Here is a 27,977-nt window from a genome sequence, read left to right on the forward strand (position 1 = left end):
CACACACGTGGGTACTCGTATCTCTCTATTGGCTCGCTGTCACAGCACAAACAATAACACTGACACACACATGTTTATACTACCCTAGTTACAAAATTAGATCACTGTTAATCTCCTGTTCTTTTAATCTCTCCATACAGGAAATAACAAATGCAGGAGAGCGAATGGTTTTTAAACTGACGTTATAACGATAATATTATATATCTACTTCGCTCCAATAGATGACGCAATAGTAAGCACATTCCTTTCACGGTTGATCTCCTAGTTGGAGAACAGTATGCATCTGAAGTTTGATTAGTATAATATGTAGCTAATCGGCGATGTATGCAATGGAGGAGGAAAGGAGCTGGCCACCCTATCCTATTATCAACCTGGCCTAGTTGCCTTAAAAGTGGTGCCTTGTTGGTATATCACTTGTGAGGTTCAGATCTGTCTTCGGACAATTTACTAAACAATAAAACAATACATAGACTATTCAATGATGATGATGATGATGATGATGATGATGATGATAAATAATAACAGTAATGCTAATCTATCAATAAATGCTACATTACTAAGAAATTGAAGGGTTGATAGGAAAAACAACCCATGTCAAAAAAACACTTTTTTCAAGGGAGCGGAAAAAACATTATATCTCGTTATGTAAAAGGATAAGAAACTTAAAGTATAGGTATAAATACCCCAATGCTTTATAAATATATTGCTTGTATTTTAAGCATACACAGACGCCACATGATTTTAGCTTTCCATTAGTACCAATATCTCATTTTTGGCTAAAACTGACATGGGTTGTTTTTCCTATCAACCCTTCAATTGTGAACACAGTAATGTGTGAGAAATGAAGGATGTGGGGAATGCGGATATGGGCATTAACTAGAGATCGCTGCCAACAAGTAGGTCGGGGCGGAATGTTTCTGAAAGGGCAGTAGCGTCGTCTCTGTTACTCCCGGCGGGGAGCCGCACGTCGTGGAACCTCAAGACAAGCCAAGAAAAGGGCGCTGCGTCTGAAAGGTTGCAGAGCGAGGTGAGGAGAACGGGCCAAGAGTGGGGAAATATGAGAGAGACGGGGAAAAAAGATAAAGAAGGAGAAAAGTACCTTCAACGTCTTGACATGCGCAACAGTACAAAAAGGTTTTTCTACCACCACCGCCACTATCGTCATCCTCAACACCGCCACTTGAACCCACTACCGACGCCACCGTCATCGGCGTCGTCACCCTGTGTCTTCGACATGACTTTTTTTTTTCTTTTTTCCTTCTCCCTCCGGTCGCGGGCCGGAGAGGGGGCAAGAAAGGAGGAGTGGAAAGTGTTCCCTGCTCGCTTCTTTCGTTTCCTTGGTCGTGGTCCTCTACCACAGCCACACCCCCTCTCCCGCCCGTCCGAGGAGCAGGGGGTGGGGGGCGAGCGTCTTATGTTACCGCGTGTAGAAGAAGTAGAAGAAGACGCGAGAAAGAGGGAGAAAGAGAGATTTCCCTGACAACTCAACTCCGCCCTCAAAACCAACGTCGAGATACGCCCATCCTCAAAAACCCCCAGTGGTGGCAGCCCCCAAGAACAGCCGCCTCTTCTTCTTCGTCTTCTTTATTTTTGCCTCTGCTTTGCCTACACACTTCTCAACATGTTCAGTCTCTCCTTTAGGCTACGTAAAGAAGGAAGGAAAAAACTTTTTCCGATCCGCCGTTCGCCTTCGCAATAGCTGGCTTATTTTTCATATTGAAGTTGTGACGCTATCGACGCAAGAAGCAGTTCTTTATTTACGCCGTGGTGAGAATAAAGTGAACTTTTCATAGGGTGGGAAATGTGGGAGGGTTGCAGAGTAATGTTTTGAGGGGCACCCTTCTCGCGAGTGATTTACAGATCGTGGGTGGTGGTAAAAAGGGGGCGGAGGGGGGTTGCTAGGTAGTTAGTAACGGCCACACAAGCAGCGCCGCGGTGCGGGCGAAAACGGAACCAACTGAAGTTTTTTATATTTTTTAGCAACCACCACCGCCACCACCGCCACCAACATTACGGTCACCGCTATACAGGGCCACCCTCTGCTGTGTGTCGGCCTCTAAGGCTGGCGTGACATGCATTTTATTCTTTGATCTACAAATCTGACAAACGCTTTACTTGACCAACACTTTCCTCGGAACTGGAAGACTTCTACAGACGATACAGCGCGATAAAACAAGTCTCAAAGTGCAAAGTGCTCGCCTTTACCTGTGCTCTTTTGATGTGTGCCGACCAACAATTCAACCTGTCGCGAGAAAATACTTTTAGACGAGAAAAATTCGTAAGTTGGTGGGAGGGGACCGAGGGGCAGAAAAGTTGTGACGTCAACGTTAGCCACCATCGCGGCAAGACCAGTGGTTGTGGGAAGTGTGTGTTTCGGGGGTGGCGGTGAAGTTAGCGGGGGTGAGGGGAGGCCCGAAGAACACCCAAAAGGGACGCACAGGAACGGACGGACGGTTAGACAGGCGCACAGGGCGTAGAGGAAAAAGGGGGGTGTTATAACTACCCCCGCCAACCTTCCCACTTTTCCTACTTCCTCTTCTAAACTCCCTCCTCTCTCTCTTCCCACGTCTAATTGGCGAATGTGGTGTGATGGATGCCCGCGAAAAGTCATCCCTTCGAAACCACCAGCAACCATAGAGCGGCGATTCGGTGACACGGGGAGGGTGGCGGCGGAAAAACGCAGACCAAGACCGGGCCGCAGCCGAGAAAAAAGGAGTCACAGCCGGCGCACGGAGTGTTATAGTGACGTCCAGATGTTTAATTAGTGCGAGCCGCTCAAATTTAATTGTTAATTATTTGAAGAGCAAGTACGTCAAGTGTAAAACATCCAACCCGGCCGCAAAGATGAAACACAATTTCAACATAATTAGGACTTTTAAATTGTGTAATAAGTATTTAAAAAAACTTACGTAATTTGTGAACAATAGAACATATAATTTATAAAGATCGAAATAATTTTTTACATAAGACAGTTGGCAATACTTACATATTTATATGGTTCGAAGTGAATTCACTAAGACGATAGTAGGTGAGTTGTAGGCACTGAAAAGAGACTCTGTAAATCAGATTATTATATTTTCTTGTGTGACAAAAGACCTGAGGTCGGGTTTTGTGTACCGAAACGAACTCGTTGATTTTATTGGATGGTAAATAGAGAAAGTCAACAAAGCGCGCGTGTGAAAGAACACAAGAATAGGCAACCCGCTGGTGTGTGCTGCCGCAGAGCACAGAACAAATTGGATTGTGTAAGGCAACAAGAAGAGGAGGAAAGACAGAGTGCAGCGTCAGAATGTGTCGTGTAGGACGGTGTCTTCAGCTTCTTTTCGAAGGTGGAGGCGAGGAGCGAATTGTCGACAGTGACTGAGTGTTGCATCGGCTTGCAAGTGTAAACTGCGGGGTGTAGTGATGCACCTGGCTTCTGAGGTGGGGACACCAACAACGGGGGCGGCAGGAAGTGACGGAGGCGGGGGTGGTTATAGTGCAATAACCGCCGACGTTTTGGCGGAACGGACTTTGGACGGACTATTATCGGAGCATCCTGGCGAACTGGTTAGAACCGGAAGTCCTCATCTCGTATGCACGGTACTTCCGCCGCACTGGCGCTCCAACAAGACGTTGCCGGTGGCCTTCAAGGTGGTGGCTCTTGGGGACGTGCTGGACGGCACCCTGGTCACCGTGAGGGCGGGCAACGACGAGAACTACTGCGCCGAGCTCCGCAACTGCACGGCCGTCATGAAGAACCAGGTGGCCAAGTTCAACGACCTCAGGTTCGTCGGCAGGAGCGGCAGAGGTGAGAAACTAACTCTTCGTACATTTTTTATTTGGCTCACCGCAAAATTTGAAGAATATTGTGACACTTTTTCAAATGCGAAACACCCATCCTTTTTTGGGAAATGGGATTACCAAATTAGTTGCTTCCATAATAATAATAATAATAATAATAATAATAATAATAATAATAATAATAATAATATGTACGACCACAATTATAGCGAATCGGTATTCGATGTCCCGAAGGAAATTCTATTGGAGATTTTACCTTTCTCTTAAAGAGACTAGTGTGTGCCTCAAATCATATATTATGTTTATTGAGTGATGTCACACGCTTTGCTTCTGCATCATGCTATATTCTAATATAATCAGGGGCTCCCGTTACTTTTTAATATCTGTCGGTGGTAAAATAGGCCTACATAATTCTTAAAGAGAAATAATAACAATAACAACAATCGTATTAGTGTTATTAATAATTTTCGTAACTTAGAATCGTGATTGAAGATCCATAATAATAACAATAACAGTAACACTAACAATAATGGCGAATAACGTTATCAAAATAAAACTGATTTAAGAAGCACTATATTTCTGAAAGTATGAAGTGATGGACTGTAAACTAAATATGAACTTTCTTCAAATCTTGCAAATGCTATAATTTTTTTCAAAGAGTAGGCCTATATAAGTTTTATTGTGATGTTATTATTACAGAATGAACAACAGTGATCATTTTGAAAAACTATAGGCCCTAGTACTCCAAATAAAATTCAAAATTAACGAGTTACGAATTCAGTTAATCTGCATCATTAATATATAAACGACCTTATTATTATTATTATTATTATTATTATTATTATTATTATTATTATTATTATTATTATTATAGTTTCCAAAATAATGACAGCCTTCATTAATCATGACAAGTTATATAAACCTTTATTAAATAAAAATGAAAGTAACAGTTTTCGTTCGCTGAGGAGTACGTGGTATCAATTTTACAGTGGATGACAAAATTGTTAAAAACTATTAAACGAAAAATTCATTCAGACAAATATGAATGTAGTTTGTTTGAATGTGAATTATATTTTCGTTATTTAAGATATTATTGAGATTTATCAATTATAATAATACTGACATTAATTATTTATATTAGTAAGAGCAATTATAAATTCAATAGTATCTGTCTGACGTTAATTCCATACCATTAAAAATTATCAGATATCTGCGTCATCTACATAATAATGTTACATGTGGATTTTCAATCTAATAAGCAATAAAAATATTAGTTATTTGTTTTTCTCATGTTTAGTTCTCGAATTTTATATTTTTACTAACTATTTTTATGTAGTCCAATTCGTTTCTTTGCTACTCGTAATTCAGTTACAATGGTATAAACTTGTGTCATAAAGCTTCAAGGATATATCCCATTTGAGGTCTGTGAAATTTAGGTCTATAGTAATAAAATAAAAGTTACTTTTGCATGAAGTTTAAAGCAAATCATAATAATTTTAAATGGCTATCTGCGAGTAACAGTTCTTGTTGGAGTAATTGTCAAAAATAAAATATTAGAAAATGTTCATTTATAACAGCAATGTAATAAATAAAATAAGTGATGCATATACTTCATAAATATTTTGAGTATTAAAAATTACATCCAATTAATATAGACTAGACCTATATATTAATGTTATCAAAAAAGGAAAAGAAAATGTTACAATGCGTACTTAGTTACAGTGGAATTTTATCACTTAATTAAGGATTGCAATAATAATAATAATAATAATAATAATAATAATAATAATAATAATAATAATAATAATAATGATAAAAATAATAACAATATATTTCTTAATGGCAGAAATATAATGAATTAATTAATGTATAACTTATAGCCTACCTGGCAAAGAAATAAAAGAAAATAACGAAAATTAAACTATTAAAAGTTTATTTGTAGTGGTGTGGTGTCTGAAAGCATATAAAACTTCAGTCACTATAATATGTTCCGTTGAAAATTTGGAAAGCTGTAACATTAGATACATGCAACATAAATAGAAAATTGAGTTGCAAGAGTAAGTTGCTTTGGTATGCATGTAAATAATAATAATAATAATAATAATAATAATAATAATAATAATAATAATAATAGTAATCTCCATAAGTAGGATGCGGACTAAATCGCATTTATTAAGATGTATGAAAATATAATTTTTAATATTAATATACTCACTACGACTTATACTATATTTAAATTGAAGATATTGAATTCTAGTATACTGCAAAATTTTTATGTACTGTAGATAATTTATTAATTTATATTGATAACATATGAGAATTGCATTTTAATCGATGTCGTTAAACAAGATAAATATTCATTTATTAAATAAATTTTAGTCTATCTTTATTTAGTATTCTAATGAAAGCTGAAATTCAAATTTCACAACATGAAAAAAAAATGAAATTAATAAGTTTAATCCATTCGTAATCATAAGTAATCATGCTAATAAAATACTGACATCTAAAATCGCCTTCAATAAATGAATTAATTACTGAATGCCATGCATAAGGCTAAAATTCACAAAATCGGACAAAATGAGATACGTTACACAGGTATTTTAAATTATGTATTTATTTAATTTACTTTTTCAGTACATTATTATTAATGTGTAGATAAGTGTTACATAACGACTTGATTATTTAAAAGATAATTTCATTTTATTCTATAATTATACAATAATGTCCACAAAAATGTCAGTTCTGTGACGTCACAGAACTGACAAAGATCAATTTTCAATTTGTTATCCATTAAAACTCATGTTGATTACTGGGTTTAAGATTATCTTGAATATGCACTTCTCCATGTCTGACTGTTAACATAAATCTACATGACACTTTTACATATTTTACAGAATTTAATTATCTCTGAACATACTGGTAATAAAGGTTCTCACCGGAAAACAGTTACATATGTTTTTCTTTCTCTAATATAAAAATTACAAACTACTCTTTCACTGTATAGTCCTACACTTTGGGCCATACCAAACAAATGAAGAGCTGTTCTGGACTCTTGCTGTCATCCAGTGGATTTTATAATATTTAGAGTATTAAAGAAACAACTGAATGGCAATCTTATGTAATAAACTAATAAATGACAGGGGTATGCTAACATTTAATTATGTAAAATATTGTGTTTGACTCTTTTAATTTCTAAATGACAATAAAAATGCTTTTGAAGATGTAGTCAGGGACACGTCACAGAACTGACATTTCCACACTCAAGAGTTGCTACTCAGGCATAATACAATTTTAATTGCAATTGTCCAAATAATTAAATTACAAAATAATGGTTGTCATTGTTTTAGTACGTAAAATTCTATAATTTCCAGTCAGTTGCACAATATACTTCAAGGATATGTTTGGCCAATTTCGTGATTTCTAGCCATAATCATAATTTTTATACGACTACGATGGGAAATCAATTATGATTTATTCTTGGAGCAGAAATAGAATTAGTCTTGCTTTATTATTCAATTTAACCTATTTTTAATTTGGTTTTATTTGAGACAGTTTCACTTGAGTTATAATAGGATCTATAAAACATTTTCGTATTTAAAATTCCTGCAGGTCTATCGAAAACGAGTGACAATATTATGAGATATAGGGTAAAGGTTGGTAATACTGTGATACGAGTAATATTGTGATAGTTCTTCTTGAGAATTTATTACAATTTTACTGAGCGAGAGAAGGACCGGTTTTGTGCAGCAACGTCCACGAACATTCCCTTAATACGTTGACGGAAAAAAAAAAACCGATCTTCCTCTCGCTCAGTAAAATTGTAATAAATTCTCAAAAATAACTTTCACAATATTACTCATATCACGATATTACCAAGCTTTACCCTAATAATATTAATGATATTGTTTTAATAACTCTTTGCCAAAGGTTTAATAAATTCTTTGCTTTAGCCTATACTGAAAATTTATAGACCTATTTTCTACTGTGCAGTATAACATTTCTAATTACTTTAAATTCTTACACAAAGGAATTGACCATCCCATACTATAATCTTCTAGCTTAGTTGCCTCATAAATTATGTCTTATTGGAATAACTTATGAGATTCTAACCTGTTTTCAGATAATTTACTGAACAATACATGATCAATGCTAAAATATTATTATTATTATTATTATTATTATTATTATTATTATTATTATTATTATTATTATTATTAACACTCGTAAAATGAGTTATTCATCACAAAGTTCACAAGACGTATATTTGACTAATTATGTTATGATTTTGTTATGTAATTGAGTTTTAGTGGAAGAAGACATTTTCGCAAATAATTCATATTTAATATTCCTGTATCGAAGAAAACTAACAACAATTACTGGATATAATAATGATATTATTAATACTGTTTTCATTGTGTACAAAAGTTAATAAAAAATAAAATAATAATAATACTAATAATAATAATAATAATAATAATAGGCCTAATAATAATAATAATAATAATAATAATAATAATAATAATAATAATAATGTACCAAAGAATCAACTTATACTTGCAATTCAAGTTTCCCTTTATGTTGCATGTTTCTAATGTTCCAGCCTTCCAAATTTGTAACGATACACATTGTAATAATCTGAAGTTTTAAATAATTCCGGAGACCAACACAACTATAAATAAACTTTTAATAGTTGATGTTTTGTTACTTCCTTTTATTTGTTTGCCACGTACATAATTCATTAATTCATTTCATTTGTGGATATTAAGAGGGGAGGTACACCATTGGCCTGCAAAAATTGAATGAAATTGATTTTTTTATATCTCAGCAACTACAAAAGCTAAACGAACAAAAGTTTTCATGTTTAATATACATACATTACACTTTATAAAATACTGTTTTCTTTAAAACTGTAGAGCATTTACATAATAATATGCAGAATTAATTAAATATCTGCATGACTCTTTTACTGGAATGCTTTAAAGAGCTATATCAGCAACATTATCTAGGTTCTTTTACGTATTCCTTCAAGAAATATTTTTTTTCCTAATCGTTACCTTCAGTATTAAATTTTCTAAAAATTTTTATTAAGAAAAAATATTTTCTGAAGGAATAGGTAAAAGATCCTAGACTATATTGTTGATGTAGGTCTTTAGAATATTTCTCTAAAAGAATCATGCAATTATTTAATCAATTGTAAATTCTATTATGTAAATGCTTTACTGTTTAAAAAATATGCAAATTTGATATTATTTCTACAGGTAATTATTAGCTATTTTAATATTCTGAATAGTGTTTTATAAAGTGCAATTTATGTACATTAAGTATGAAATGTTTTGTTCATTTGGTTTTATATTAACTGAGATAAAAAACTAATTTCAGTAAATTTTTGAAGGCCAATGATGTACATCTTCCCTTAAGAAAATTGAATTATTATTATTATTATTATTATTATTATTATTATTATTATTAAATAAATAAAAATAAATAAATAAATAAAAATAAATAATAATAATTATTATTATTATAATTACTATTATTATTATTATTATTATTATTATTATTATTATTATTCTTGACCCCACTGTAAGGTTCGAAATTAATGAAGATCAACCAAAGCAGGTACATGAAGAGAAACGCGCTATTTACCTTCCATGCTGTGATGATCTCAGTCATAAATATAATATTCAAGATTGGAATATCATTGGACTTATGTTTGGTGCGCGAGGAACAATTCGCAAATTTACATTGGAGATACTCAGAAAATTAAAGGTTCCTGATAAGACTCTTCAGACAATTGCATCAACCATTTTAAAATCTTCATTGAATATCATCAATCACCATCTCTATTCATCTTTATAATATTCAATGTATATTATTTATTTTCAATAAATTTTTATCGTTTTGATAGCCACCAAATATTGTCGCAGAATATTCTTTTTTAAAATTGCATTATGTTTTTTTAACATTAATTTACATTTTCTTTTTTGTTCATTTGAATTGATTAGGATGCCGATATTTTAAATCCAAGATTTGGACGGCTATTATTTCGATGATATTCTCTCTATTATTATTATTATTATTATTATTATTATTATTATTATTATTATTATTATTATTATTATTAATGGCATAAAAATAAGAAAATTAAAGATATGCCTATAATAAATAGGTTACAGTGAGATTGTTTTATAATGAAAGCCGACAGTGTTAGTAGCAACTATTTTATAAATTTTGAAAGTATTTTATTTTTTTTATTTTATTTTTTTTGGAACAGTAAGTGTTATATCACAGTAAATATTTATGTATTATAAAATGATATGTAGGCCTAAGCTTATATTGGTCATGTTGCAAACGAAGTTATGCCAATAAATTTTATACTTTTATACTTACAGGTCTACATTACTGAATTGTATTAAAATGTTTATGCCATTATTATTATTATTATTATTACTATTATTATTATTATTATTATTACTATTATTATTATTATTATTATTATTATTATTATTATTATTATTATTATTATTATTATTACTGTTGCAAACGAAGTTATGCCAATAAATTTGATACGTTTATACTTAGAGGACCACATTACTGAATTTTAGGCCTATTAAAATGAGTTTATGCTATTATTATTATTATTATTATTATTATTATTATTATTACTACTACTATTACTGTTATTAGTAATGTATGCTTGCATAACTGAATTCCGTCATCTCCGAGACAATAGCACTACAGAAGCAGTAGAGATTGGTATATTGTTCTTGTGAAGATGCTAGTACAGATTATAGTAATTAAGATATAAAACGGAATCAATCCGAATCTCTCCGACAGATGTCTCACTGCTTTGGAGAAGAAACAGCGCGCGATGTTAATTATGCCTTCGGTTCGCCGCAAATCTTCACCGCAACCGAACATTAATTAACTGAAACTCGACGCGTAGCGTCCCGACGTCAAACGACGCCGTGTGCCGTTCAGTATAAACGGAACTATTTTGCACGCTCTAGTGAGCTTAACAACGTCTCCTTTGATTGATTATTTATTGACTATGTATCAACTACAGATATTGGTGTAGAGTTTACAATCAAAATGTAGGAATTCAATGCAATGCCTCTTATCTTCGGAGAAAAATAACAGCCTTAAGTTCATATTTATTTATTTCATGTAATGCAATTTGACAGAAAAATCTTATTCGGAGTTTATGCAAGAAAGCCGTATTAAACACTGGTGGAATATTTGAAGGGTTTCAAAGCAGGCACGACTAATCCACATGAAACTGTTTCGGAATGTTGACATTTTCAGTTCAACTACTACCAAACTTAATCTAACAATCAAGTATTCATGCTTTCACATGAGAGATTAAGCTAAGAAGATGTGATTAAGATAAGGAACTTAATTTTTGTGATATTGTGAGATAGTTACGTGTCGTTTGAAACGCGTCATTTGGCAAAGAATATAGTTTATTTTTTGAGACTTTTATCTGCAAAAATAGAGCTCCGATAATTTTGATGAAAATTAATTGTTTTATTTCACTATATAAAAACCCACTCCAAATGTTTAATTTACACATTTCCGGCTTACGATATTTTGAAATAGTTTATTCATTAGGATTTTGCCATTTTGCGTACTAAATAGTACACAGTTTGTCGGTATAGATTCTGTAACTTTGAAAAAAAAAAAAAAAAAAATTCACTAAATAAGCACCTATTCAAAATATATAATCCCTCCGTTCCAAAGTATGGTATAGCAACAAACAAAAGAAGGGTTCAGAGCCATAGTGGGCCAAGCGCCATTTATTAAAAACGGAAAAAGCAAGGGTTAAAGTTAAGTGAATACCATAGTTTAGTAAATATTGACATATCATTTAGTTTTAATGTGTATACTTTATTTTACTTGCTATATGTTTCCATTAAATTATGGTAATAACTTCGTTTTAACCCTTGTTTTCTACGGTTTTAGTAAATGGCGCTTGGCCCACTATGGTTCTGAACCCTTGAAAACAAATTTGATTATTGCGCATACGCGCAAGAAAGTTTCGCGGTGTGGTATTCTGTTCATTAATGAAAGGACTATCTGACAGTGCAGTTGTGAATGATTCTAATCTTCTCCAGTGTATCGAACTATAATAATATTTAAATACTCGTAGTTCATTATGAACAGAAACCAAATAGGCACCTGCTGTGGTGTTCCTGTTGCAGAAAATGTAACAACAACCAGTCAATTTTGAATAGAACATCTAAGGCACAACAGTAATATAAAAACGGGTTGTAATTTATTGCAGTTTTTATGTTAATTTGTCTCTATCAAAACAATATTTGTTTTTTTTATTAATTTGACATCACACATAATGAAATGTATCTTATTTTTATGTTCTTCTTATGTTAATTTATCAAACAAATAAGTATCTAGTTACATTAAGTATATTACTGAGAACCATAACAAATCTATACCATATTTTGGAACAGAGGAAGCAATAATATTATACTTTTTCTCCTTTTTGACATTTTAAAATAGTTTATTCATTGCGATTTTTGTCATTTCAGGTAGTACTGAAATGGTACACAGTCTCCTAGTATGGAACTTCTTTACCTTTGGTGAAGATTATTTTACTTTACTAAGTAAGAATATAATCCCAATATTTAATAATCTCACACTTTTTCCCCTTTCTGTTATTTTAAAACAATTTAATCATTGAGATTTTTATTACTTTAAGTATTAAAATGTCACACAACCCGTTAGTTTAGAGTTTCGACACGCTTAGTGAAAATTTATTATTTTGCTTCACGAAATAAGAACTCATTCCAAGGATTAATTATCTTACACTTCTTCCTCTTTTTTATATTTGAAAATAGTTTACTCCTTAAAATTATTGACATTTAAGTACAACGTCACACAATCTGCCTGTATACAATTTATACTTTTGGTAAAAATTAATTATTTTACATGACGAAGTAAAAACTAATTTTCAGGGTTTAATTACAAATATTTTTTCTTTCTTTTTTATATTTGTGACCTTTGTGGCTTATTTCGATCTTATTTAACCTTTAATTAGATGTAATTATTTATAATTCTATCCCCTTCCACCTCGTTGACACTGCTTCATCGTCGTCATTGAATTCCGAATTGGGTCTTAAGATCTGTTACATTAAAGCTGAAGAAGTTGGTAACACGTCTGATTGTAGGACGTCCAAGAATCTCTTCTGTCTGTGAATCGTTACTGAGATCACTTTAGGACAATATTATTTTCCACTCTTTGTGAGCGTTGTACGAGAGCAAAATTATCGTTAAAATTCTCAATCTTCTGTTACGTTTTTCATACTGATTTTTGTTTCACAACTTGTATTTTTCTTGTGATTCAGTATTCCGAGAAATAATAGTGGTGATAGGAATTGGATCTTATGCTTTCTAGTTCCTGGACTTTTCCCTTATTTGGAATTCAAACACTTTGCTTCCATAATGTTTGCTTAGACCCTCTTCATTATTTAAGCGAAATGTTGTTTTCGTTTTATATGAATGGATTAGACACATTATATCTGGGACATAATCATTGTAAATAGCCTAACTAGTGAAACAGACTGGATATAGAAATTCGAAGAAATTTTTTTGCCATCACTTCATTTGTGGCAGAAATTCTCTTTAATGAATGTAGCATAATGTGAATAGCGATGTGTGTGCAATTAATATAGAATAATCCTAGTAATGGACGTTTATATACTCTTAGCACATAGACCCATAGTTATTTGTTTAATGAAAAGTAAGGAAACAAACTAAGTTTAATTTAGTTAAATGACACATTAAAGAGAGTTTAAATAAATAAATAAATAAATAAATAAATAAATAAATAAATAAATAAATAAATAAATAAATAAATAAATAAATAAATAAATAAATAAATAAATAAATAAGTAAATAAATAAATAAGTAAATAAATGAATAAGTAAATGAATAAGAAAATGAATAAATAAATAAATAAATAAATAAATAAATAAATAAATAAATACATAAATAAGTAAATAAATAAATAAAATAATTAGATTAAGTAAATAAATAGATTAAATAAATAAATAAATAAATAAATAAATAAATAAATAAATAAATAAATAAATAAATAAATAAATAAATAAATAAATAAATAAATAAATAAATAAATAAATAAATAAATGTTATATGACAATCATAAATAAAGAACAAACCGGAACACAAGACGAAACATTTAAGCGGAGTTCAGTTAAAGCCAGGAAAATATCAGAGACGCATAGTAGGCTTATCATCATGCTCAGAAATGGCCAGAAAATGTAAAAAAAAAAACACTTGCGCTCCAAGCTTGGTGCTTGAGACAGAACACGCCCACGATTATCCTCGATAAATATACGGCAGATACAGTGGCGGACAGTAAGAAAGAAGCTAGTCTTTGCTCATTATCTCTTCAAAGACTAACTGGGTCTGCCGTGTTTATTTAGCAGCATAAAAGCGGGTGTGTTCTGTCTCAAACAGCAGACTTGGAGCGCAAGTGATCTGTTTACATTTTCCGGCCATTACTCAGCACTAGGGTACATTATCTCAATGGAATAATAATGTACCGAAATATGTAATATTGAAAATGTAGGCTACAATTCCATAATAAAAATACACATAACTATGATCTTAAACTGGAAATTTCAAGGTTTTAGAGAAAAGTTAACGGGCGCAGATAAGAATTTCCTCAGGAGACTGATAAACATAGCTACATTAGATATAATCCGAAATAATCCAATAGGCAAATTTACAGATACTCCGACCAAACGATCCGAATATTGCGGACAGAACAGGAAAATATCAGTAAACTTTGTCTGATAAAGCAAAAATCGGATGTAGATTCAATCTCAACGACAGGAAAGGCGGGATAATCTCTCTTCCTGATAACTAGAGACCGGAATCTTAGCTACTACTCTTTGAAGTTAAGTGAGTACGGAGTTTGTGCAATGAGCCAAATGACTTGACGAAGAGTATTGGCGCGAGGCATTGTACGATGTAAACAGACTACTTCTGTATCAAGAACAACACTAGAATAACTACATAAAAGAATGATTCCAAGTGTAGGGTTATGTTATGTATTACAAAAGAATAAACATAGCCTTTGTTGTGAACTTAAAAAAAATGTTACTGTTTCACAGTCACTACTCTTAATTAAATGTTTAAGCCTATATTACAACAATCTTTGATCTAAAATTTTAACTTAAATTTTACTGTATCAGAGGCACTAGTCTTAACATGTTTAAGTCTATATTATAATAATTTTTTTATGTAAAATGTCACCTTAAAATGTTACTGTTTTATAGGTACCGCTCTTAATGCAAAGTTTAAGCCCATATTACGATAATCTTTGTTGTAAATGTTAACTTAAAACACCGGTATAACTGTAACATACGTAGGTACTGGCTCTAAAAGCAATATTTAAGTCTATATTACGATAATATTTGTTGTAAAATTGCAAGTTAAAACACCGGTACAACTGTAACACAGGTACTGTCCTGAATGAAATGATTAAGTCTTTATTACAATAATCTTTGTTGTAAAATTTAACCTAAAATACCGGTACTGCTATAACACAGGTACTGCCCTTGTGTAGGCCCACAAATGTACTTTCCAACAAAATTTTTAAGTGCTTATCCTCAACTTTGTTGAATGTTGGCCTGCACCATCATTTCATACAGTTCTCTACTAAATTCGTCCGCTGGCACTCAATTACTAGTTGAAGGTAGATCGTCATACTCACACCTTTCTATTAATTTCAAATGGTTTATATGTTTTTTTTAATTACAGTGCTGCTGTAAATACTATTTTTTAGAACAGATTATATCAGTCTTACATATATTACACACAATTATGTAGTCACTTACACAGACATACTGTCTTCCGAATTCCTCTACTCACTCCTGTACTTTCGCACTTGTTTTAGGCGCCTTTACTTCAACTATTAGTGCATAATATCATAAACATTGCTAAACTGAAGTATATTATACTTGTTTAGGAGTACGAAACCTATTTTTAGAGGGACCCTGTCGTGCACATTATTTATGCTTGCGAGCAGCGTGTCTACTGAAGGACACATGACGTAATGTATAACCCGTGCACACTTATACTTATTCCAGTGTTGTTAGACTAAGAAAACGGTCTTTACTGATAGTGATAACTAATAGAACCAGTGCCATCAGTATTAGCGGACTGCAGTATATACAAGCTTTCAATCTGGATTGTGACTATTTACTGACGTGGTCGAATAGATTTTAATGACAGAAAAACTGTCGAAGGTAACGGCAAACCACCACATTAGTATCACTAATTAAGTGAGAGTATGGGTAGAAGGATGGATTCATTGATACGGCATTGCTTATGGAAAAGGAGAAGAAAAAGAAGAATGCTAAAATAATAAAAGTGAAAAACTTGCCTAAGAGAATAGTTAAAAGGCATTCTATTGGAAAGAACTCATTAGCTGTAATGAGTCAAATGATGGAAATTCGTGAATTGTAATCGGGTCAATGACAGAACACAGGGGCGTACGCAAGGGAGGTTACCGGGTTTGAACCCCACTTTGAACTAAAAAAAGAATGACATTTAGATTTGAATTTTTTTTATCCATAATCGTTTTCCCTTCTCTAATTTTTCACAAAATCTACATAGACATAATGCATAATCCTCCTAACCCTCATTCAATATATTCATCATACCAGTTTCATTTTTTATCCTTGGTGAGTTCCATGTTCCATTATTATGTTCAATTAAATTTATTTCAATATAGCTATTTGATTGTTTCCATGGATTTTCCTATTATATAAAGTAAAGTGTCTGATCTATTATAAGCTATAGAAATAACTTGACTAAATATATAATAACTTGATTTTATACATATATGGCAAAGGAAGATTTTAACAGAAAAAGGAGCATCTTCCGCGGACCTCTGGAGAAAGAACTAAGGAAGTGCTTTGTGTGGAGTGTAGCATTGTATGGGCAGAAACATTGACATTACGACGAAGTGAAGAGAAGCAACTAGAAGCATTTGAAATGTGGATATGGAGAAGGATGGAGCGTGTGAAATGGACAGACAAAATAAGAAACGAAGCTGTGTTGGAAAGAGTGGATGAAGAAAGAACGATGCTGAAACTGATCAGAAAGAGGAAAAGGAATTGGCTGGGTCACTGGCTGAGAAGAAACTGCCTATTGAAGGATGCACTGGAAGGAATGGTGAACGGGAGCAGAAGAAGATATCAGATGATAGACGACATTAAGATATATGGATCATATGAGGAGACAAAGAGGAAGGCAGGAAATAGGAAAGACTGAATAATGCTGGGTTTGCAGTGAAAGACCTGACCTTGGGCAGAACACAATGAAAGAATGAATATATACCGGTTGATTCACGAGGATTTACCGTCCCTTACAGAGCTTATTTCCGAAGACATTCTGGGAAAAAAAAATGTCATATAAACATTTGTCCTAAACTCAGTATTTTCCGAATTACATTAATTTGAAGTCGTTTTGTAAAATACCATTATTCTTGAGTTTTAAGGGTAAAAGAAAATTACAGATAAAAATGAACTATTCAGAAGTATCATTTCTTTAATTAGCTAGTATTCTGAGGGTAGAAATGTGTTGTGAATTCCAAAGTTGCTTCGTACAGATTTTTTTTTTTCGATTTTTAATTACAAAATTAAATTTTCTTATGCATTTATCACAACAATTGTTACAAATCACGCTACTTTTGTAAATTCTTTAAGACTGTACATTAGGATGCATAATTAAGCCGTGAAGAATCAAGTTCCTGAAGTCGTGTGATTTGTAACAAATTTTGTGATAAGTGCGTAAAAATGATGTAATTTTTAGTTAAAAATTGAAAAACAAAATCTGTACAAAGCAATTAACAACACAATTTTAGCTTCAGAACACTAGCCAAGTAAAGAAATGGCACTTCTGAATAGTTCATTCTCTGTTTGTAATATTGTTTTACCCTTAAAACTAAAGAAAAAAAAGGGACATTTTACTAACAACATGAAATTAGTGTAACTCTGAAAATATTGAGATTAGGACAAATATTTATAGGCCTATGACATTTTTTGCTCAGAATGTCTCGAAAATAACCTCCGTAAGGGACGGTAAATCCTCATGAATCACTCTGTATGATTACTGTGTAAGTGTAATAATGACACAAGTATTTTTTATTATATACAAAATTAAACAGAAGTTAAACTTTGTTAAAAATTGGATGGCTGTGAAAAAATTACGCTAAAAGATTTTATAAGGATATTCATGAATATATTCTATTAGAACATTGTATAATATTAATAAATATATCGTAACGTAATAATAATAATAATAATAATAATAATAATAATAATAATAATAATAATAATGATAATAATAATAAAAACAACAACGATAGACAAAATTTAAATACCGATAATATAAATTGTAGATCATTTTAATAATAATCCCCCCCTTGACAAAATTCTGCGTACGCCACTGACAGAACAGATGTAGGCCTACTTGACAATCGGAGCTTGGGCAATTAATAATGAGTTACAAAGAAGATTACTACCTGATATTTAAAATAATATTTCTCAATGGAAATTTGATGTCTGAAGTTACACTTTCGTACGTTATCTAACAAATTTTCATGAAAGACACCAAATGTTACTTGTGTCCTGGTGGAGACACCTTACCAACTCAGCTGTAGTGACTCACAAGTAAATTAAATTTATTCTTTATTTGCTAAGTAGGCAAATTGGACATGCATATGACAGATAACATCCCCAGTTTCACCCTCCACACCGCTTACCCAATTTCTTAAACAACCCTCCCTCTCTGTATTCATCACAAGACGAAAAGCATGTTTAATGTATAATCAACCATAAGCTCAAAAACGTCGCTTTTTACAACACATGAGAATGAGGGCATGATAACGGAGGGGAGAGCTCCCCGCCTCTAAGAGAAATACATTATTTAATACGCTTTCTCTTCCCTCGACAACTCCCTCCTATTAGCAGTAGTTAATAATCTGCAAGGAAGTACGAAAACAGTGCCTCATGGGAGGATTTCTGAAGCAGATTTGTCAACTTGACTAAAATATATGTTGCGTCAGGTTTGTAACTTTTGTTTGTTTATCCTCATTTCGACGAGGTACAAAGTTTATACAACAAAAATATTTCTAAGTCCAATCAGAGATACGCTTAACCATGTCATAATCGTAATTAGTTTTAACACTATAGATTATCTCATAGTTGTCTTCATATTTACGTTTAGTGTTGCCATTACTGTCATTGTCATTGTTGTTTCTGATTCCGGTGAATTTTATATGTGTATGTATGTATTTATTCAAACTGCAAATGGGTATATACCCGGTGGCAGTGGTAACTAATTACACTCAATAATGACAATTAATAATAAACACAACTAATAAATAATAATAATAATAATAATAATAATAATAATAATAATAATAATAATAATAATAATAATAATAATAATAATAATAAGGAGCATCCTAAATTAAATGAAGCATGGTCACTTCAAATAACATTTAAAGTAAATCTAATTTGTATCTTAACGCTAAGTTCGAACTAAGACCCACGAGTGTGACAGGTTCATACCTGCACAGGTACCTTTCGGCAGTACACTTATTTCGCTGTCAACTCACTCACTGCACTGATTCTATCCTGATTTCACTAACACTTCCAACCATTTCACTGTTCAAATACTTTGCACAGCCACTTCACTGACACCAACACACTTCACTTACACAATAGACTTCACTGACACTACACACTTCACTGACACAAGCACACTTCACTGACACAAACACACTTCACTTACACAATAGACTTCACTGACACTACACACTTCACTTACACAATAGACTTCACTGACACTACACACTTCACTGACACAAACACACTTCACTTACACAATAGACTTCACTGACACTACACACTTCACTTACACAATAGACTTCACTGACACTACACACTTCACTGACACAACACACTTCCTCACTGATAGAGCACTTCAAATAACAAGATATCAATTACACCCTTTAAATAGTGTGTATAATATACTACCGTCCATTAGTAAAGTCCTTAAGCCTATTTATGTTCATAATAACAAATGTATTCTATTAATCGTTCTCAATCTAGAATATTTTTTCTACCAATGGGCAAGAAATCATAGCGGATGGCCTTTAGATGACTGGCACCAGGTACTGTTTTCTGATGAGGTATTGATCACATGATTGTCGTTGTCAACGTGTGTGGAAAGAATATGGTCAAGCAGCTTGTCTCTAACATGCAGTTCCTCGTGTCCCACATGGGGGTGGTTCAATCATGTTCTGGGCCGGTATCTGTTATGGTCGCCGGACAGTACTTGTGCCTGCCAATGGCAATATGACTGGAGTCCAGTATAGAGATTCCATCCTAGAACCCATTGTTGAACCCTTCATGCTATTCCAATGGACATGTATTATAAATCAATGAATGACTTCTCAAAACATATTGCCAATTGAAGTGTTCAGAGCCATAGTGGGCCAAGCGTCATTTCTTAAAAACGGAGAAAGCAAGGGTTAAAGTTAAGTAAATACCAATAGTTTAATGAAGATTAACATGTCATTTAGTTTGAATGTGCGAACTTTATATTACTTGCTATATGTTTCCATTGAATTATGGTAATAACTTCATTTTAACCCTTGTTTTCTACGGTTTTAGTAAATGGCGCTTGGCCCGCTATGGTTCTGAACCCTTGTCTTGGATGTGAATGGTGAACAGTTTGAGGCAATAAAGTGACTTGGTTAGTATCGTTGTAATTTGACTTGTTTAATTTGAAGAATTGTCTTTCCAATAGTAATATCATATTTCCTATAACAATAATACCGCCACCACACAATGCAATCAAACCTGTAGCCGTATACACTATAGCTGTCAAGTGTTTCTGAATTTGATATTTATTCTAGAATAATGATATCGCTTGACATTTTATGTGCTATTTTTATTCGAATAGGTTAATTTTGTATAGATTTAATGCGTACGATTTTTATCAAATGTTAAATTGTTACACTTGTGAACAAGTTTCTGAAGACAATCTCCTGATTGGCTAAAGCAGCGTAAACGTCAAAGGATAAAGTAGTAGTTTTAAATAATTTATGTTATGTTGTCGACAACTTAATTAATTTTTTTTTGTAATTACAGAATGATCTCGCTAATAAAAATACTACAGGAATTGTGGAACAGTGAGCGAAAGCTGCTGATTTATATTATAAGACTATAGATTGATCCACAAAATAAACTGTGCAGTGAAAACATATAATTCAAACATATCCTCACAGAAGACGAATGTAATAAATTGTGTTCAAAAAAGTTCATCCATTTCGAGCAAAAGTTGCTATAGATAATACGATGTAGAGCTGGTCCCGTCTTCTATTATATCTTGGATATGGCGATGTACGACAAGCATGAAGATGTAGGAGGAAAGTTGAATAGATTCACGTAATTATTTGATAAATAAAATTAGAAGGTCATTAGGAAAAGTAACCGTTACTTCAACGTAATATGAACGTGAAACGTCGTCATCACGATTGTCGTCGTCGTCATCATCATCATCATGAACAAAATAATTCATGTTTTAGACTGTTCTGCCTATAGAAACTGCATTTGATCACTCCAGCGTTCAGGAAACCATTCTTTCCGGAGGATATTATATTACCAATGTTTATGTGGTAATGTAGACATGCTGATCCTGTTCATATGGTCAATCTATTTGGCTCTACAGGTACGCCTGTGGTTATTCCAGTTTTAACACATAGGTCTGAAGTGTGAACATTTATCATGAAACAAATTTAACAAACAGAGGCAGCAGAGATGAAATTACTCCGACCTTTAGTGAGATTCATCATGTTAGATTACAAAAAAGTAAAGACATAACAAATTAACTAGAAATCAATAACCTGTAGATAAAATAGTACACTATATGGACAATTGATTTACACGTAGGCCTATGAATTGTATGGAACCATTTAAAATACCTTTACAAATAAGTATTAGAAATTAATATAGCCTAAACAAAAATGTTGGTAGATCGAGAAAGCGAAACCCTTGTAGAACCGGAACATTCCAGAAGGCCTAATCCGTGCATTTTATGATGATGATTTCTTACATTTCAAGCTCTTCCCTAACTCCTGTATTTCTTCTCCTATCAGTTCCTTAGTTATTTTATAACCAGCATTATTCCATTACCGCTTCCTCTAATCTTACTTCCTATCCGGTATCAAGTGTGTAGTTCTTCAATAATGACATATGGAATTTGGAAAATGACTGAATAAGGAGATTTCTAAAATGGATTGGAAGAATATGTATGAGGTTATGCGGAAGGAAATTTCATATCCGTGTCATCAATGACCTAATTCAATTACAAAGTAATAGCTAAAGAAATCCCGTACCTAATGATGATAATGGACAACAGATATACCAGGACTATTTGGGAATACGAAGAATGAGGTCATAGATCATCATAAATCACGGAGAAGACCAAGAAAGTGATAGAGGGAAAAGTTCTCTAAAGACGGAGGAGTATGTTGAGGTCTAATCCTTGAAGTAGAAGGTGGTAATAAATTATTATTATTATTATTATTATTATTATTATTATTATTATTATTATTATTATTATTGTTTGGAGTAATTAGAATGAAATAGGAACACATAGTGTATGTTCTACATTAGTTATAATTATTGAAAGTTAAGGTCTTGAATTCATTCATTCATTCATTCATTCATTCATTCATTCATTCATTCATTCATTCATAGAGTTCTACCCTACGGCAGGCCTTTCACTGTAAACCCAGCTTTCTCCAGTATTTCCTATCTTCTCATAGTCTCCGCATATGATCCATATATTTTAATGTCGTCTATCATCTGATTTCTTCTGCACCGAACTCTTCTCTCTTTCACCATTCCTTCCAGTGCATCCTTTAGTAGGCAGTTTCTTCTCAGCCAGTGACTCAGCCAATTCATTTTTCTCTTCCTGATCAGTTTCAGCATTATTCTTTCTTCACCCAGTCTTTCCAACGCAGCTTCAATTCTTATTCCGTCTGTCCATTTCACACGCTCCATTCTTCTCCATATCCACAATTCAAATGCTTCTATTCACTTCTCTTCACTTTGTCGTAATGTCCATGTTTCCGCCCCATACAATTCCACACTCCACACAAAGTATTTCACTAGTCTCTTCCTTAGTTCTTCTTCCAGAGGTCCGCAGAAGGTGCTCCTTTTCCTATTAAAAGCTTCCTTTGCCATTGCTATCCTCCATTTGACTTCCTGACAGCAGCTCATGTTACTGCTTATAGTACACCCCAAATATTTGAAGCTGTCCACTTGCTCTTCTGCCTCATTTAGAATTCATAAGTTTATTTTCTTTACTTTTCTTCCTATGACCATGGTAGTCGTCTTGTTTGCATTAATTATCTTCATTCCATACTGCTCACAGCTTGCATTTAGCTTCAATAGCAGATCCCTTAGTAATATTTCCTCTTCCGCTAACAACGCCATATCATCAGCAAATCTTATGCACTTTATTCTCCTTCCTTCTACTAACACTCCTCCCAAGTTCTGAAAACAGTTCTTCACTAAATCCGCCAAGTAGATATTTAACAGGGTAGGTGATAAAGGTCATTCTTGACGGATTTCTCTCTCTATTTCACTTCCTTCTGACATTTATTTTCCTATCCTGACTTTGACTCGTTGTTTCATGTAAAAGTTATTGATCAGTCTCCTCTCTTTTCAATCCACACCAATTTTCTTTAGGATTCTCATCAGTTTATTCCAATCTATTCTTTCAAACGCCTTAAGTCTTGAATATAAAGTAAAAATTTCGATTATGAAACTTTAAAAAAAAAAAAAAGAAAGAAAAAAAAAGATTTTCTGAAAATCAAGCATGAGAATTTATTGAAGTTCAGTAAGAACAAAAGTAAGATATGAAATTAACACAAATACGAGACTTACAGAGCTTTAACAAATGCTCAGTGTTGTAGAAATGAAAATGCTGAAAAACTGAGAAGAGACAGAAGTCTAAATAACGATGTGACTGAGAAGTGATAATTACAAAACATGTGGGCTAGTTAGAAAATAAGCATGGAGTAAGTACGAATAACAAGAATGGATAGGAACAGAATGGTGCAAATTACAAAGAAAGGAACACCAAAGGATGAAAAGAAAATACATTGTAGCAGGCCTACCTCGAAGTGATAGAGACATTCGTTTAACGATGAATACAATAAAAGGTCTATAGTCCGATGGACGAAGAAAAGAACCAAAACTTAAGACGCATTGTGTAATTTTTTGTTACCGTTAATATTCTTTATTTCAGTGTTTCTGAACCTCTGGGCCGCTGCCCAGTACCGGGCCCTGACATCAATTACACCGGGCTGCGAGATATTCTCCTGAAATTTGTAATTTAATTTTTCTAATTAGGCGTAATAGATCGACTATTGATCAGATTTTTTTTGTATTCGACAAATATTGAAAAAAATAATGGGAGTATAAGGATACAGTACATCAGTTATTAATAGATTTCAAAAAGGTCTATGACTCGATTAAGAGAGAAGTTTTATATAACATTCTTATTGAGTTTGGTTTTCAAAAGAAACTAGTTCGATTAAATAAAATGTGTTTCAGTGAAACTTACAGCAGAGTCCGTATAGGCCAGCATCTGTATGATGCTTCTCCAATTCACTGCGGGCTAAAGCAAAGAGATTCACTTTCACCTTTACTTTTTAACTTCGCTCTAGAATATGCCATTAGGAAAGTTCAGGATAATACAGAGGGTTTGGAATTGAACGGGTTACATCAGCTTCTTGTCTATGCTGATGACGCGAATATGTTATGAGAAAATCCCCAAACGATTAGGGAAAACACGGAAATTTTACTTGAAGCAAGTAAAGAGACAGTTTTGGAAGTAAATCCCGAAAAGACAAAGTATATGATTATGTCTCGTGACCAGAATATTGTACGAAATCGAAATATAAAAATTGGAGATTTATCCTTCGAAGAGGTAGAAAAATTCAAATATCATGGAGCAACAGTAACAAATGTAAATGACACTCGAGAGGAAATTAAACGCAGAATAAATATGGAAAATGCCTGTTATTATTCGGTTGAGAAGCTTTTGTTATCTAGTCTGCTGTCAAAAATCTGAAAGGTAGAATTTATAAAGCAGTTATATTACAGGTTGTTTTGTATGGTTGTGAAACTTGGACTCTCAATTTGAGAGAGAAACAGAGATTAAGGGTGTTTGAGAATAAGGTGCTTAGGAAAATATTTGGAGCTAAAAGGGATGAAGTTACAGGAGAATGGAGAAAGTTACACAACGCAGAACTGCACGCATTGTATTCTTCACCTTACATAATTAGGAACATTAAATCCAGACGTTTGAGATGGGCAGGGCATGTAGCACGTATGAGCGAATCCAGGAATGCATATAGAGTGTTAGTTGGGAGGCCGGAGGTAATAAGACCTTTGGGGAGGCCGAGACGTAGATGGGAAGATAATATTAAATTGGATTTGAGGGAGGTGGGGAAATGATGGTAGGGACTGAATTAATCTTGTTCAGGATAGGGACCGATGGCGGGCTTATGTGAGAGCGGCAATGAACCTGCGGGTTCCTTAAAAGCCATTTGTAAGGAAGTAAATATTTTATAGTGAAAATATTCTTACGAAAATGATTTTCGTGGTTGTGTCATAAAGAGTAGATCCAGATCGTCTATAAATTCCAGATTCTAAAATGTAACTAAATAGGCCTAATATCTGTGCAGCAAATGTCGGTAATTAAGTCACTTATTTTTCAACATTTAGAAAAGAGAATACCGCTGTTTATGACCGGCCATAAAAATTGCCTTCAAACCGATTACAACAATGGGCGGCGAATCCTCACTTCTAAAAACTGAACGAAGTAACATCTGTGTTGCAGATGTCAGTGACCAATTAGCTTGGAAGTATAAACAAAATTTTGTTCACTTAAATTTAAAACTAAGGCACTATGTATTCGGTTCTCGATACTGAACAATTATAGTGCATAATAGAGATGAACAAAACTAACTGCCGCTCTCGCTCGCTGTGTTCGTTGAATTTATCTTTCGAGTCTCGTCTCGTCATTCTCGTGCGTTTCTAGTCTCGCTCATCATTCTCGAAATAGCATTTGGTCGGCGTGGAAAGATTTCGTAACTTTGATAACATACATCATTGAAATAAATAACATAAATGTTTAAATGAGACAAAAAGACAAAACAACAGTATCAAAATGTTCTGGTTCTATTATATGATATTACCTATGGTTATACAAGGTGTTTCAAAAATACGGGGCATAATTTGAGGTATGTATTTCCCTCATGTAGACAATCAAAATAGTTCATTACAACATGTGTCCGGAAATGCTTTATTTCCGAGTTATGGCCTTCACAACTTTAAATTCACCGGAACGTTTTTCTTTCCGCAGGTCGTTGCCGTCAAAGGAGACATTAAGAGGGCACTCTGACAGTTCATTCCGAGGCGAAGGTTACATTCAGTGTTGTATAGGCGTTAGACTGTGCGACATGTATTCAAATCAAGAGCTGGCAGAGATACACTTCATGTACGGTAAGGCGGACGGCAATTCGTCGTTTGTACCAGGAGAGGTACCCACAGCGACAATGTCCAGATCGAAAGACATTTGTACGTCTCCATTACCGTCTGTGCGAGTATGAAAATTTAACTCTCCTAATTTGGGAAGGGGACGACCAAGATCTACAACTCCAGAAGTACAGGAGGAGATTCTGGAGGCTGTGAACATGACTCCTTCTATCAGCACACGAAGGGTAGCGTTGCAAATCAATGTTCCTCATACGACTGTCTGGAGACTGTTGAAAGAGTATCAATTGTATCCTTATCATTTGCAACGTGTACAGGCCCTGTCACCAGCAGATTACCCTGCACGAGTTAGGTTCTGTCAGTGGTTCTTGCAGCGGTGTGGTGTAAATCCGAACTTTCCTGCCTTAGTATTATTTACAGATGAAGCACAGTTCACACGAGATGGCATAACAAATTTCCACAATCAGCATGTATGGGCGTATGAAAACCCATGTGCAACTGTTACATCTCATCACCAGGTGCGGTTCTCCCTCAACATGTGGCCGGTATCATTGGTGATCGATTAGTTGGACCCCAATGTACTTGTAAACAGACTTACGGGGCAGACGTACACAAACTTCCTGGAAAGCACCATACCTCATGTTTTAGAAGACACTCCACTGATCAATCGTCAACACATTCACTTCTTGCACGATGGCGCTCCTGCACACTTCAGTCGTACGGCTCGCCGGTACTTGGATCGAAGGTTTCCTGATCGATGGATAGGTAGAGGTGGCCCAATTGCTTGGCCTCCACGCTCACCTGATCTGAACCCTCTCGATTTCTACTTGTGGGGCCATTTAAAATCATTGGTTTATTCGTCTCCGGTGCCTGATTTGGAATCCCTTCGGAATCGAATTGTGGCATGTTCTGAGGACATATGCAATACTCCTGGAGTTTGGGATCGTGTTCGCAGGTCAATGAGACATCGATGTGAGGTCTGTATTCAAGCAGGAGATGGATATTTTGAACATCTTCTGTAATGACAACGACCTGCGGAAAGAAAAACGTTCCGGTGAATTTCAATGTTGTGAAGGCCATAACTCGGAAATGAAGCATTTCCGGACACATGTTGTAATGAACTATTTTGATTGTCTACATGTGGGAAATACATACCTGAAATTATGCCCCGTATTTTTTAAACATCCTGCATAAATAGAAAAAAAATCTCAAATAAATTTGCATTTCTAAGAAACATAAACATAACGTTAATATCTTATTACTTGAGATTGCACACTTGATCTCAAACATATGAAAAGAAAATTCCTAGCCTTTTAATAAGGGCCTAGTAATTAAATAAAGACGGGAACGGATTATTATAAACTGAAAAGAAGAGATGTTGTTTCAAATAGGCTATTTGATTGTTTTTACATATATAACATTTGCCAAAGTAGATAAAAATTCAGTCAGGTATAAACAACTGTGCCGATTCAAGGCTGCTTGACGTTCGGGACTTCGGGCGTGATGAATAACGACGTCTCGAAACTCTCACGTCAACGACGCGACGTATACAACATT

At 33.7% G+C, this 27,977-nt stretch overlaps 1 protein-coding gene across 1 annotated transcript in view; it reads left to right on the forward strand.

Moving 5' to 3' along the window:
• The first annotated feature begins 3,198 nt into the window (after positions 1-3,198).
• Positions 3,199-27,977, forward strand: part of LOC138691392 (runt-related transcription factor 2-like) — a 138,568-nt gene continuing 113,789 nt past the window's right edge. Inside the window, exon 1 of the mRNA XM_069813305.1 lies at positions 3,199-3,790. Coding sequence (XP_069669406.1) covers positions 3,406-3,790 — 385 coding nt within the window. The 5' untranslated portion in view covers positions 3,199-3,405. The remainder of the gene's footprint in view (positions 3,791-27,977) is intronic.

The sequence above is a fragment of the Periplaneta americana genome, chromosome 16 (genome assembly GCF_040183065.1).
Source record: "Periplaneta americana isolate PAMFEO1 chromosome 16, P.americana_PAMFEO1_priV1, whole genome shotgun sequence".
Taxonomy (NCBI): Eukaryota; Metazoa; Arthropoda; class Insecta; order Blattodea; family Blattidae; genus Periplaneta; species Periplaneta americana.